The sequence below is a fragment of the Nestor notabilis genome, unplaced genomic scaffold (assembly GCF_000696875.1).
Source record: "Nestor notabilis isolate BGI_N333 unplaced genomic scaffold, ASM69687v1 scaffold11767, whole genome shotgun sequence".
Lineage (NCBI taxonomy): Eukaryota > Metazoa > Chordata > Aves > Psittaciformes > Psittacidae > Nestor > Nestor notabilis.
This window is the reverse complement of record NW_009935207.1, coordinates 14823-27727: the sequence shown is the minus strand read 5'-3', so window position 1 is coordinate 27727 and position 12905 is coordinate 14823. Positions and strand designations below refer to the sequence as shown.

Genomic DNA, 12905 nt, shown 5'->3' with positions numbered 1-12905 from the left:
ATTCCTGTTCCATGTTGTTTGCTGAGGCCTCTCCTTCTTTGCCTGTCTGCACAATGGTGTGAAGACAATACCTCATAAATGACTCAACTCCCTCTTCTTACTAGATCTGAGGCACCAGATCCTAATGGTTTAAGGTTTTCCTTTAGCCCCCTAAGCTTCACTTTGAGAAGAAGCTACCATTCTTGTGAGGATACAGAAAGGGAAGTAGCTACTTCCCACGGAACAATGGTGGTGTCATAACTCCTCTGTAATTGCTGTTATCTTTGACACTGTCTTATTTCTTTATTTGCTTCTTTCACGTTGTATTGGTGTAATGGCACATATACAGACAGGGTGACTTCAAACAGATAAGCTGAAATGCACACAAAATGCTAAAACCATAATATACATAATTCCTTCAAAATCCATAATGACAAAAGACAACAGGGAAAGGATGAGATTAAAACAAAGCAATTCTGATAGTCCAAATGGCAAACATCAAAACACACCAGGTTGTAATCGTACTGCACTGGTGGCAGCATCACCACTAAGCTGTAAAGGGAGACCAGAACGCTGATCCCAGGTTTAATTACTTAGCATGGATAGAAAGCATAAAGGTATTTAATAGAAAATGTTACTAACAGGCCATAAGGACACAAGTGCTTCAGACCATTTTTGAAACTGTCCTGGGTTCAGCTACAGCAGTCATTTTTTCTCCTTCTTAGTAGCTGGTGCAGTGCTGTGTTTTTGACTTTCAGTCTGGGAACAACACTGATAACACCGATGTTTTTAGTTGTTGCTAAGTAATGTTTACTCCGGGCAAGGACTTTCTCAGTCTCATGCTTTGCCAGAGAGGAGGGGAAGCCAGGAGGAAGCAGAGACAGGACACCTGACCCAAACTGGCCAAAGGGGTATTCCATACCACAGCACGTCATGCCCAGTATATAAACTGGGGGAGTTACCCGGAAGGCCCAGATCGCTGCTCGGGTCGGGCTGGGTATCGGTCGGCGGGGGGTGAGCAGCTGTGTCCTCTCCCCTTGTTATTCCTCTTATCATTATTATTGGTAGCAGTAGTGGTTTGTATTATTCCTTAGTTACTGGAGAGCTGTTATCCCAAACCGCGGGAGTTACATTCCTCTGATTCTCCTCCCCATCCCTCCAGGAGTGGGGGGAGGAGGGAAAAGGGGGGGAGTGAGCGAGTGCTGCGTGGTTCCAAGTTGCCGGCTGGGCGGCTTGAACCACGACAGAAACAATGTCAATACTCAGAATTTCTTACAATCAACTGACCTCAAAACCCAAGCTTTTAAATGAAAATAGCACAGAGGCAATATTGTTTCTTTGGGTGAGCTGTTGACAAAAAAATATACTTGAGAACTTCTTTCCAGTGATAAAGGCTCAAATCAAATCTAGAACTAAAATCAGGTTTTGACCAATAAGATGGAACTAAAACCACAGGAAACAAAGTTGAAATGAGGTGCAAAAAAAAAAAAAAAATAAGAATTTTCAGCAGCATTTTATGTTGAAAGATGTATGTTATGTTCTGTCATGTCATGTCATGTCATGTTACGTATGTTATGATGAGGCGTGACTTCCTTTTCCTAAATCCACACTGCCTACTCCAAATCACCTTTTTGTCCTTCACACATTTAGAAATGATTTGCAGGATTATTTGCTCCATCACCTTCCCAGGTATCAAAGTGGGACTGACCAGTCTGTAGTTCTCTGAATCCTCCTTCTTGCCCTTCTTGAAGATAGAAGTGACAATAGCTTTCTTTCAGGCCTCAGGAATCTCCTCAGTCTCTGAGACCTTGCAAAGATTATCCACAGTGGTCTTGCAATGACATGGGCCAGCTCCCTCAGCACTCTTGAGTGCATTCCATCAGGTCCCATGGACTTGTATATGTCCAATACATTTAAATGCTCCCTAACCTAATCCTGCTCTACCGAGGGTAAGTTTGCCTTGGTCCAGACTTTCCTGCTGGTCTCAAGGATCTGGGATTAATGAAGGCCAGTCTTATAATTAAAGACCAGGGTAAATAAGACATTGAGTGCCTCTGCCTTTTCCATGTCCTTTATCACCACATCTCTGCCTTTACATGTTATTTTAATGCACACAGCGTTTTAATGATGAAAACTAAAGCATCCCACTCAGGAAAACATGCACTGCAGATGCAAATCTTAAACTGAAATTTAACCCAAAAGGTAACCAAGTGGTCCTTTACAACTCCAGAAAGATCAAAAGCTTAGTATACAAGAAGATCATGTATATGAACTGTCCGGAAAATTAAAAGTCCATGGTGATTACTACAAACCAAGAGGCATGGAGCAAGAGCGGGATAAAAAATTGAATCTGTACTATAAAATACAGTGTGATATAAATGGAAACTAACGGAATCAAAGTCCAGTGGCTTTCATGGTAAACTCACCACAAAGATTAAAAACAAAGAAAAGGCATTTTTAGGCATATAAGGAACAAAATAAAAATCCTAAATCCTATACAGAGTCATTACAAGGTACATACCAATAATAAAATAGCAAGCTAAGTGATCTAAAAAAAAGCAGAACATTCACTATATCTGTAAGATATATAATCTTTTTTAAACAAAAGGTTCTAATACAGCTTCTTTCTTTAAGAAACTTGAGAACCTTTTCATGTTACAGGAGACTGGGCAGGGTGGTGTGGCAGTGTACTCAAGCTTCTCTTATTCTATGATTCTGATTCTCCATGGCCTCCAGTAGAGCAGGTGACTACGGGCTGCCCTCCTTACAGTTTCAGTGCGGCACAAGGCCAATGAGTCTAATCAAATCTCATGCTTCAGGGCTTCAGCTGGTTTCCTGAAAGGGATGCACAGGAACATTTGTTTTCCTGATCCACAATTGGCCAGATGTATTTAGATAGGAGAAGCAGTCTTCTCTGGAGCCTAAGGGATTTGTGCAGCTACACACAATCTGGTGAAATATGCTGGTGAGGACAGTCCTCCTTTTTAGATGCTGCCTTCCTACATATGAGGTTTCAAACTAGCTGCCACTTTTGAGACCCAAAAAAGATTTTTTTCCCTGTATGAAAGTGAAAACCTTGGAGATTTTTCTCTTTGTTATATGACATGGTGCTCCTGTTAAGATTATCTGGGTTACTGGCAACATGTATGCTGATGAAACAGAATATTTAAAATACCTAAGGACTGGAGCACTTCAGTACAAATGAATAATTGGGTTCAACTTTCAGGTAAAAATTAATGGATTTTAGTATACACAGATATGACTCATGAGAAAACCAAGAAGTCTTTGCTGGCCAGAAAGGGATATTTTCTCACTTCATGTGTCCCTGGCATATGACACCAACTTTCTGTGTCAAGCTTCTTTAATGTTTAAGCCATCAGCGACATCTTTATGTGCCTTAGAAGAAAATACTTGAAAAATCAAGTGTACAGCTTATCCTGGATACAGAATTTGGCAACGTGATTTCTTTTTTTTTTTATTATTATTGGACAGCACAAAGGTTTTCATTCACACATGGCCCATAAAACAAGTTTTTAAGGACTAAGCCTTCAACAAGGAATTGAACATTAAACAATGAAAATGTTCCACAGCTAAAGTCAATACAATCCTTCTTATCCCTGCTAACCCTGGTTTGAAAAATTTGGAATTATTACTTTGATTGGGTTCAAAGCAGTCTGACAAGCTGCTCACGAAGAAAGCTTTCTTCAAAGTCTTCTACTTCTATTGGCTTCTGCCACAGTCCCCTAGTAAATGCTTTTTAGAAACAATGTGTGAATGTCACACTATATGGTATGCAGAAATGACAATACAATAATAGTCCAGTTTTGATCTGAATCAGTGAAGCAGATAGATAGCTTTATTATGATGCATGCTAGAATGACTAAGGCAAATACGAGTCTTGCTATGATTCATTGCTTGAAGTAAGCTAAGGGCAGAAAAATATATTTTATTTTTAATACTTTCAAATTAAATTATTTTAATTAATTGTTTCATTTTTGCTGAATGATTCAGACAGCATTTATAGCTAATGCAGGGCAAGGAGAAAGAGATATAATAGGATATTCTGACTACTTCAAAGTAATCTACAAGTCTGGAAAACTACTCAAGGTCATGCTGAGCTCCTCTTCAATGCTTCCTCCTCTCAGGACATGAGAGGCTGGGAACCATGATATATATTAAAAGGGACAGAGATTAAAATGTCCCTCCCCAGAATGTTCCAATAGTGATCCAAACCTGGATCACTCACAACTGACTCCTCAACCTATTCACTGAGCACAAAGTGGCTCTAGACTCCCAATCTATTGCAGCCCAAATTGTACTGTGTGCATTTGCAGCACAGCCCTGTGAGCCTTCTCTCCCTCTGCAATGCCAGTGCCACACAAGGCTTGCTAGGCTGGTCTGTGAGCAGTCAACAAACTGCATCTATCAAGTCTGTTCATGGTATGGAGAGTCCACACCACTCTGTCACAGGAAGGTAACACAAGCTGTCACGATAAAAGGAAGAAGCTCAGAGCTGCGGTTCCCTCCCCAATCTCTGTCCTAAGATTTCAGATGCTTTCCCCACATGACCAGCAGAAAGCTCCCTCATGCACCAGAAAATAAGGAGAGGTGAGCAATTACACAGGTGGAGCTATTAAGATGTAGTCTTACTACGGACTCCTTAATTACTTTGAGATTGTCCCTACATTTTGGACATGCTCTACAGTATAACTGATTCTACGATTCTATTATTCTATTATATGATTCTATGATTCTATTCTACTCTTGCTTTGTCATTATAGCAGCTGCTGGCTCATCTACACTTCAAAAACTCAGCCTGCTTACTATAGTCACAGAATGCTAAGTATTTTGACCCGTATTTCTCTATGTGAATAGGCATGAATATAATGCAATAAAACACAACAAAAACATCTATGTATCTGAACTTACATTGATCAATTACTACTGATCACTACTAGTAGTAAAGCATCACTAACATAATTTGTAAGGAAAGAGAAATGTTGGCAGAATTATTCTTTCTAGGAGAAAAACTGCAAGAATTTTATTTTATAAACTCAATTGAATCATGAAATGAACTTAATACTTTCATTTGTTATCATCCAAATGAAATTATGCATGCATTTTAAAGTAAAAATAAAGTTAATATAAAAATATACTACCAAAAAGAGTGCCATACAATTGGCTTGTTTAAACAAACTGCAATTTGTAATAAGAAGAAGGCCACCCAGAACTGCCAGCACTAACATTTCCTTGGGTTTTCACTTTGGATCACTTCAAGTAGCTTTAAAAAAAGAATGATCATTCTCTCCATAACAAAATAATAACCCTATTACATTCCAAACACAAAAGCTGACCTCTGTCTACCTGCAGTTTCCAAACTACATGGAAGAAATAGTTCAAGTATTAAACAAAACAATACAGTATTCCCTCCCCCAATTCATATTAAACGTCTAGTTGACTCAGGCTACTATATATTCATGATAAAACTGTGCTAGCTACATGCAAAGTGTGATACCTGAAACTGCATTTGGAATGCCAAGACAAAACTCACATGCAATTTTACATCCAATAATTGATGTAAAACAAAAAGCAGAAAAATGCAAACTGAGCATGGCTGAAGCACAAAAGTCACCTTACCTTCACTATATATTCCATTAATGTTACAATACATGTTTTACTTTTGCAATCTCTTTATCCACAGTACTAAAGGAACCCTTGAAGACATTATTCTATTAAGTGCATGCAGAACAGCTTGTAATCTTCCACCATCTGCCAGCAGCAGTGAGATTGCATTACATTCTTTCCATCTCTTCCACTGGAACCTGCTTTACCTACAAAACCCCCTTAGATCTTTCCTATGTATTGCTTATTCAGAGACTCTAATGAAGAAGAGTTTTAGATACCATTAATGAAGAAGAAACTAAAAATGGACAGTGCCAATTCTTTTCAATATCCCCTTTTCCACAGTGATAGTCATAGACAAACGAGGGGAATCATGGGATCTCTTGTGGTTAAAAATTGGCTTGAATTCCAAAGATTTAATGAGTCCTCCAACTTTTTATTTCATTGTGGGAACTGGAGTATTCCTAATATCCATTTAGATGTCTGGCTTCTTGAATATTTCTAATATCTACTGCAATGTTGAGATGTCTGACTTGTTTTTTATTTTTCTTGTGACTTTTCTTCATAATAATGTCAACAGTCTAATTACATGTGGCAAGGAAGTATGTTTTAATTAGATGCATAGAAGGACATGGCCTTCAGCAAGGAACAGTGCTGCTGGAAAACTAAGCATTTGCCAAAGTGGTGGAGTACAATCTATACTTACATTTTTTTGTGGACATTTCCAAGGCAACAACTGCTCATCCTGAGATATATCTAGTCTGTGGCAGCAGGCTTCTGCAGTCCCATAAGAAGTATGAGTTACCTGTGCCCTTCCTTGTTCAAGACTATCAGCCTAGAAGGTTAACCTTCAAAAACACAGCTGAAGAGGAATTTTCCATCAGTGTGGCACTTTCCCCTTTTTAGCTAAAAGAATGATTTGCCACGTGACTGTAGATGTTTCAAAACTTTTAGTGGAAAAATGGTTCTTTCCTCCATGACTTCCCCACATGTCAACAACATGTCTAGTTTGCTGGTAGGGAGTCATGTACTATAGGATCTTCTTCTTTCAATAACATGTAAGTGTGAAAAGCTCTGGGTTTCAAGCTCTCAGACTCACTGCAATGGCAGGGGATTTCAGAAACACATCAAATCTTTCAAAATGAAATGTCACTTGTACTTTTTCAGACCAAAGTTAAAATAATAACAATAATAATACAGCTAAGTTTCTTTTCTCTCATTTTCAAACAGCACATTATTTGACATCTCAGAATTTCCGAATGGGAATTGTATCTTAGACTAATATTATTTAATACATGAAAGGCCCTGTGCAGCCTCCTGATTTCAAGAAAAGAAACTGAATTGAGAAGGACTATTCAAAGAAGCAAATATTTGTCAGCATAAGCAGATGTTATACACTTGGCTCCCTATGAAATTGGTTGCACATTATAAGATGCAGATGAATATATGAATTCTTATTACAGATAAGATGTGCTATGCGTGCAAGTGACTTCAGGCCAATTTTTTAACTGACAAAACAAGGTCAGATGCTGAAAGATATTTAGGCAGCAAAAGCTGCAGATTAATTTGTCACAAGACTTTCAATAGGTATCTTGCATTAAATTAATTTGGATTTACATGCTGAAAGTTTTTGAAAATTTTCGTAGGTGCTTTTCTGCACCTTTAGTGGTAAAATTTCCTTTTAATCTGGCACTTTAACATCAATCCACTGCCTACAGCCAGAATGCTGAGAAACAAATGTAATAGATTTTCTTCCCAGAACACTAATAAGCAATTGTGAATATAGTTAAGGATATTTATAAAATGGGAATTTAGTTCACACTTTGCTTGCCTCCAACCCTTTTTATACAATGTATTATACAGCTGTCACCCTTTAAAGTGCTGCAGGGAGTTTAATGTAAATATATATTTTTCTATCAATTCTCTATCTAATACTGAAAACATTGCAGCTACACTTGAATATAGTGCAGCTATTTATTATTTGTATTGATGCAGTAGAGGATGCTCTTTGCTTGGAGCGTAATTGCTGCAATTCTCAGGCGTAACATCCTTCCCCAAAGATTTTCTACCAGAACAACTTAACAGCTAATTCCCACAAACGTCAAGGTAGCAAAACAGCCTTCAGTCAACCTTCTCTCATAAGGAAAATACAGACTTTTAATATATCTAGAAGTTAAATGAATTCAGGGACTGAATCTGTGATCATGGGATGCTTAGAGTAGATCCTCTTGGTTGCCACTCATTATTTGTAGTAAAAAAAGACTGATGTTGTTTATCTTTGCCAATTTAAGTTCTCACACTGGATGGATGTGAAGAGAGGGGATGCTTCCATGGTAACAGCATGTCAAACTTCTTGTGGCTTGGACAGTTTAAAATAAAACTTCTATCTGGTGGTACCTTTATAAGTAATTGAGCTCCAGACGCACTGGTGTAGAGATGTTACAAACTCGTTTACTTGATTTCATCATTAATGTGTCAACAGGGATTGAGTGTTTCTTAGATACGAGACTATTACTGGGGTAATTAAGAAATATTACAGCAGAATTTTAAGGGACAAAGGGAAAGCAAAAATTTCACTCTTCAAACCAATCTGGGTGAGGCACTGCCACAGTATTCTTTCAAAGTCTTCTTCATCTTTTTAAATATCAATTCCTCTATGAAAGACAAACAGTTTAGACTGTTAGCCTGAATTCTGGGAAAGCTTTTCCGCACACTTTCTGTGTTACCTCAAGCAACTCAGTCTCTCAAAGTTTCAGATTCCCAGTTGTTAACTGGGAATTACAGTAATTTACTTCCTCATAAAAGTGTTGTGAAAGTAATTCGTTACAGACTGTAATGTGTTCAAAAAATGGTCACAGCACACATAAATACCTATGACACAACAACCATAAGGCAATGTGTATAAACTGTGTCACAAAATTAGCTGTGCAAGAAAGGTCTCAGAATGGTGGTACTCTATACACCCAGTTCAAAGAGTACAGAAAGAACAAAGGAAAGAAAAGTTATTCTCAGAGGTGATCTAATTCACTGAAAGTTAACTGTTCTTTCACTTATGACTCTTAAAAAGTTCCTAACTGTACTTTAATAAAAAAAAAAAAGACAAAAAAAGATACAAGTGCAAACTGTATTACTACATAACACATACAGACTGAGGACAGGTCCTTTTGTAGTATTGTGCTCCATAAGGCACTTCACAGATTCATCTTTCAGATATACATTTTATGCACCTGTTTACATGAAAAACACCATAAAGAGTATCAGAAGAGGAGAGCAAAGGGTTCTTCAGGAACACCTTATCATCAACCAGCGTACAGGAGAATGGCACAGACAAAAATGTCTTGGGAAGGGCTCACTTTCTTTGTCAAGTGTGTTTGGTGGTTGAAGGGGTCCTTGATCCACTGTCTCTGCTCCCCTCTCCACAACAGAAAAGCTGTGTGCATGCTAGAAAGGCCAGTGTGATTATTTGGGTTGATTTTGTTTGTTTGTTTGTCCCCACATAATAATTGGTTCAACCTAAACCAAAAATTTTGTTCCACTGAATATTTACTGGGATAAAAGGGGATTGTGCCTGCATGTCTATGTCATTCTACAGCTTGCAGATACACAGGCTTATATATGGAAAGATGGCTATGAGTTTCAGTTCCCAATCCAATACATGTTTATGTACAACATGCTGTAGCAGTGCCAACATGAGAGATTTTGATCAACTCACATTCCTGGCTTAAAAATACTCTTGGAATCTGATTAATGTGGGTTTAAATCCTCTTAAGTAGAAGGCATAAATCTCCCAAGTCCCAGCTGAATACTTTAAACATGAGCTTGAAGGGTGAATGGTATGTCTTCCATGATGATTTTGTAAAGACTGTACAATTTTTTCCCATTTAACTACTTATTACTGGTTTCATATTGTGGTTTGGTTTTTTGTGGGGTTTTTTTAGGGGGAAAAAAGCCAGAGAAAATGTCTTTCTACCTTTTCCTAAGTTAAGGTGCAGTTTCTTTATTCCTTTGAGAGAAAGGACTGCAGATATTACAGGGCCCTCTTCGACACACATAAATGTTGTATGTATGTTTGTTTCTTGTGTGTGTTCTCATCTGTGCTTTAGAATCACAATTTTCCCCACAAGATTTTAAGTTTATTTTTCAATTACAGCCTTAGCAGCAGATTGTAGTAACTGGGGAATAAAGAATTCTGGTCCTCATTCCTACAGCTTGTATGTTTTGACATCTGCATAAGTGAGTTAATTTTCAGAAGCATTGATCCTCCACGGCTCTAATTGCCTTCAGCACCTTAAAAAAATAGTATACACAACACATTAAAAACCTGTGAGCAAAAATATTGATTTTGCCTCACATTAAACTTCCAGACTATCAGAAAATACTAGTAAGTGTACAGAAGATAATTTAGGAAGTCTGAAGGCTTTTCAATAGAAGATGAATAAAATAGTGAACATAAATACATGAGTCTTCAGAAGAATAAGTAACCCTAATAACTGTGGGGATTTTACGTGTGAAGTAATGAGAATTACATAAATACAGCCTACTGGCAGGAAGACGTTATAGCAATAGGTGTTAAAATCCCATGATTAATTTAAACAATTGCTATGTATCAATTGAATAAATCTTATTAAAAAAATAGGAGGATAAAGGGAAATTTTCATATTTTCCATCTTCTGAATGGAACCATATTTACAATTGTCTGCTATGCTGTGGTTTCCGATAAATTGAATTTAAACATTAGAAGACAGTGTGCTACCAGGGGACAACAGTTCATAATAACAAGTATTGTTATTTTTTTATACCCCCCTTATATGGAATGGCAGTCAATACGCTTTTGAGGCAAACCACTGGTATGGCTGATAAGTAACAGGTTGCATCCACTTACCTGTGTGTCTGATTTTCCATTTTGGTGGTGAAACCAGATGACAACATTCAAAAATCACTTTAGGCCTAACAGACTTGAACAGATCCTTTTCATTTAATGCCAGTTTTCAGGTTTAGACTTTACAAAAGAAATCGGCTAGTCTTCCCAGACTTTGGAAAATGGGGATTACCTACGTAATATCTCCTGCTCTCCTGCCTTCTCACAGTATCTCTTGTTTTGTTTCAAATCACACCAATTAAGTATATGTGACTGAGGTGAAGCTCACATATTCTTCACAAGATCTAGGAAGTTCTAAGTCCTCTCATATACAATATGAAGCTTTTCCCTATCAGCTCCTTATTTCACTGAACCAGCACATGGTCCTAAGGGAACTAAACACCAACCTAATTTGAACTCTATTAACGAACGTTGACACTTCACTTACTGTGTCTGCCCCAAAGAATTTGACACTTACTATCATCAAATCATAGCTTCTATTTGTTAGCTGTGCTATTGAAACAACATTAGTGAAATTGCTGGAAATCCCAAAGTTGTAAAAACACAAAGGCCCTGAATATTTTATTTCTATCAAGTTAAAAAGTAACTTTGGTTATCCAAGCAATTTTTAACAAAGAACTAAAAAAACTTATTAAAATATAATTAATCTTTTCTGATTTATTTTATTTACCATACTTCAGAGGTACAACACTGGTTGTATATAGAAATAAATAACATATACATGTAATTTAATAACTTACCAAAATCCACAAGCTTGACCCCTCCTTCAGTGGTCAAAAGGATATTATTTCCCTTAATATCACGGTGAATGGTTTTGTTTTCATGCAAATGCTGAAGTCCCTGAAAGTTGAGATGTAAACATGAACTTTCTACTAACACTTCAGTCCTCTATACTACAAAACAAAACCAAAAAAGTAGCAGAAAAGTATGGAAAACCATAAACCAGATGGAGTGCTTTTAAGCCAAAACCACAGAGATGTCATTCTTACTGGAAAAAACACTTAGCACACCATAAGGAATAGATATTTTTTAATTACTCCACTTTTGGTCAAATAGAAATTTCAAGATGAAAGCAGGAAAAAGGCACTATAAATTTACATTATATATGACACCTTTAGAATATAAACTCAAAGAAAACTGCTAAGGCCTAAATTCCACTGCAGAAAATCAAATTCTGATCAAAATAAAATAAAATATAATGATACTTGATCCTGATCAGCAAAAAAAAATATAAAAAAATCTTGTAGCAGTGTTTGAATTCAGTAGATCTGTTGATCTTTTTGCTATAAAAAATTTTCAGATACAGACGTAAGAAAATGAACAGTATTTGGGGTATATTCTGCTATTTCTCAAAAGAAAAGCAATTTTGATGCAGAAATTAAACAATTGTCAGAAATAAATTTTCATTCCCTTAATAATGAAACAGACTAATTGTTCTTCCCCTTGCTTGTTCAAAAAGAACCATCTGAATTACACATTACATTGATATCATTAAACACTGCTATAACACAAGATAGTGAGCTGTGTTAGTGAAGACATGATCTTCATTCATTCAGAGAAAAAAATACGAGCTGAATACTGACTGTCCTTTCAGCGAGAGCTTATCTTACCATCAGAGCTTCATGTAAAATGTAAGCAATTATAAGTTCATTCATCCTTTCACCTCTCTTCAGAAATCCTTTCACAAGATCAGTCACGGATCCTCCATTGCACAACTACAAAACATGAAGGAAATACAAAAAAGGAATTAAGAATGTTGGAGTAGCCACCTGATTTTATTTTTAAGTAGGTTTTGTACTTGTAGCCAAATGAGCTCCTATTAAACTGGCAAACCACAGACTGTCCTTATGTCTACCATTTATACAAACAACATACACAACAATTTTTGCCATTTTTTCCCACTACTTTCTGCATTTAATTTTTCTTGCCCAAATACAAGTACAGCAGTCTATGTCTTTGTTTTCCTATATAGGTGATTGCTTTTCACTGAAACACAAGTAGCTTATAGCAATAATTTTGCTGTGAAGGCATGCTGTGTGTGGCATGCCGATTGCTTCTTATATTATCATGTGCAACTCACCAGCAATGCAGATTATTACTGCATCAGTTCTCAGGTACAAAAGCCACCTACAATATAGAATGGATTTAAGGCATCAGAAGACAGGCAGCAGAGAAATTCCCCCAAGGAAATACTCCAAGGGGAAAACTGCCCTCTTTGCCAAGCAGTGCTTAATTCCTAGTGTAGAAGGATGTTATACACAAGAGATGGGCATCACGGAAGATGATGAAAGCACCGTGAAAAGGTAGGTCTCAAATCCCACTGAAAACAAGGTGGGCCAGGGGTGTAAGACTGATTATAGCCCTTGTAGCATCAACCCTGTCAGTTTCTTGTTTTAGATGCACAGCCGATAGCTACTCTGGATAA

The 12905-nt window shown here is 37.2% G+C and overlaps 1 protein-coding gene across 1 annotated transcript in view; it reads right to left on the bottom strand.

Moving 5' to 3' along the window:
- Positions 1 to 12607, bottom strand: part of MYO3A (myosin IIIA) — a gene marked incomplete at its 5' end in the record, with an annotated part of 83145 nt that extends 70538 nt beyond the window's left edge. The window contains 3 exon segments of the mRNA XM_010017732.1: positions 11221 to 11320; positions 12091 to 12195; positions 12535 to 12607. Coding sequence (XP_010016034.1) covers positions 11221 to 11320; positions 12091 to 12195; positions 12535 to 12607 — 278 coding nt within the window.
- Positions 12608 to 12905: the final 298 nt, after the last annotated feature.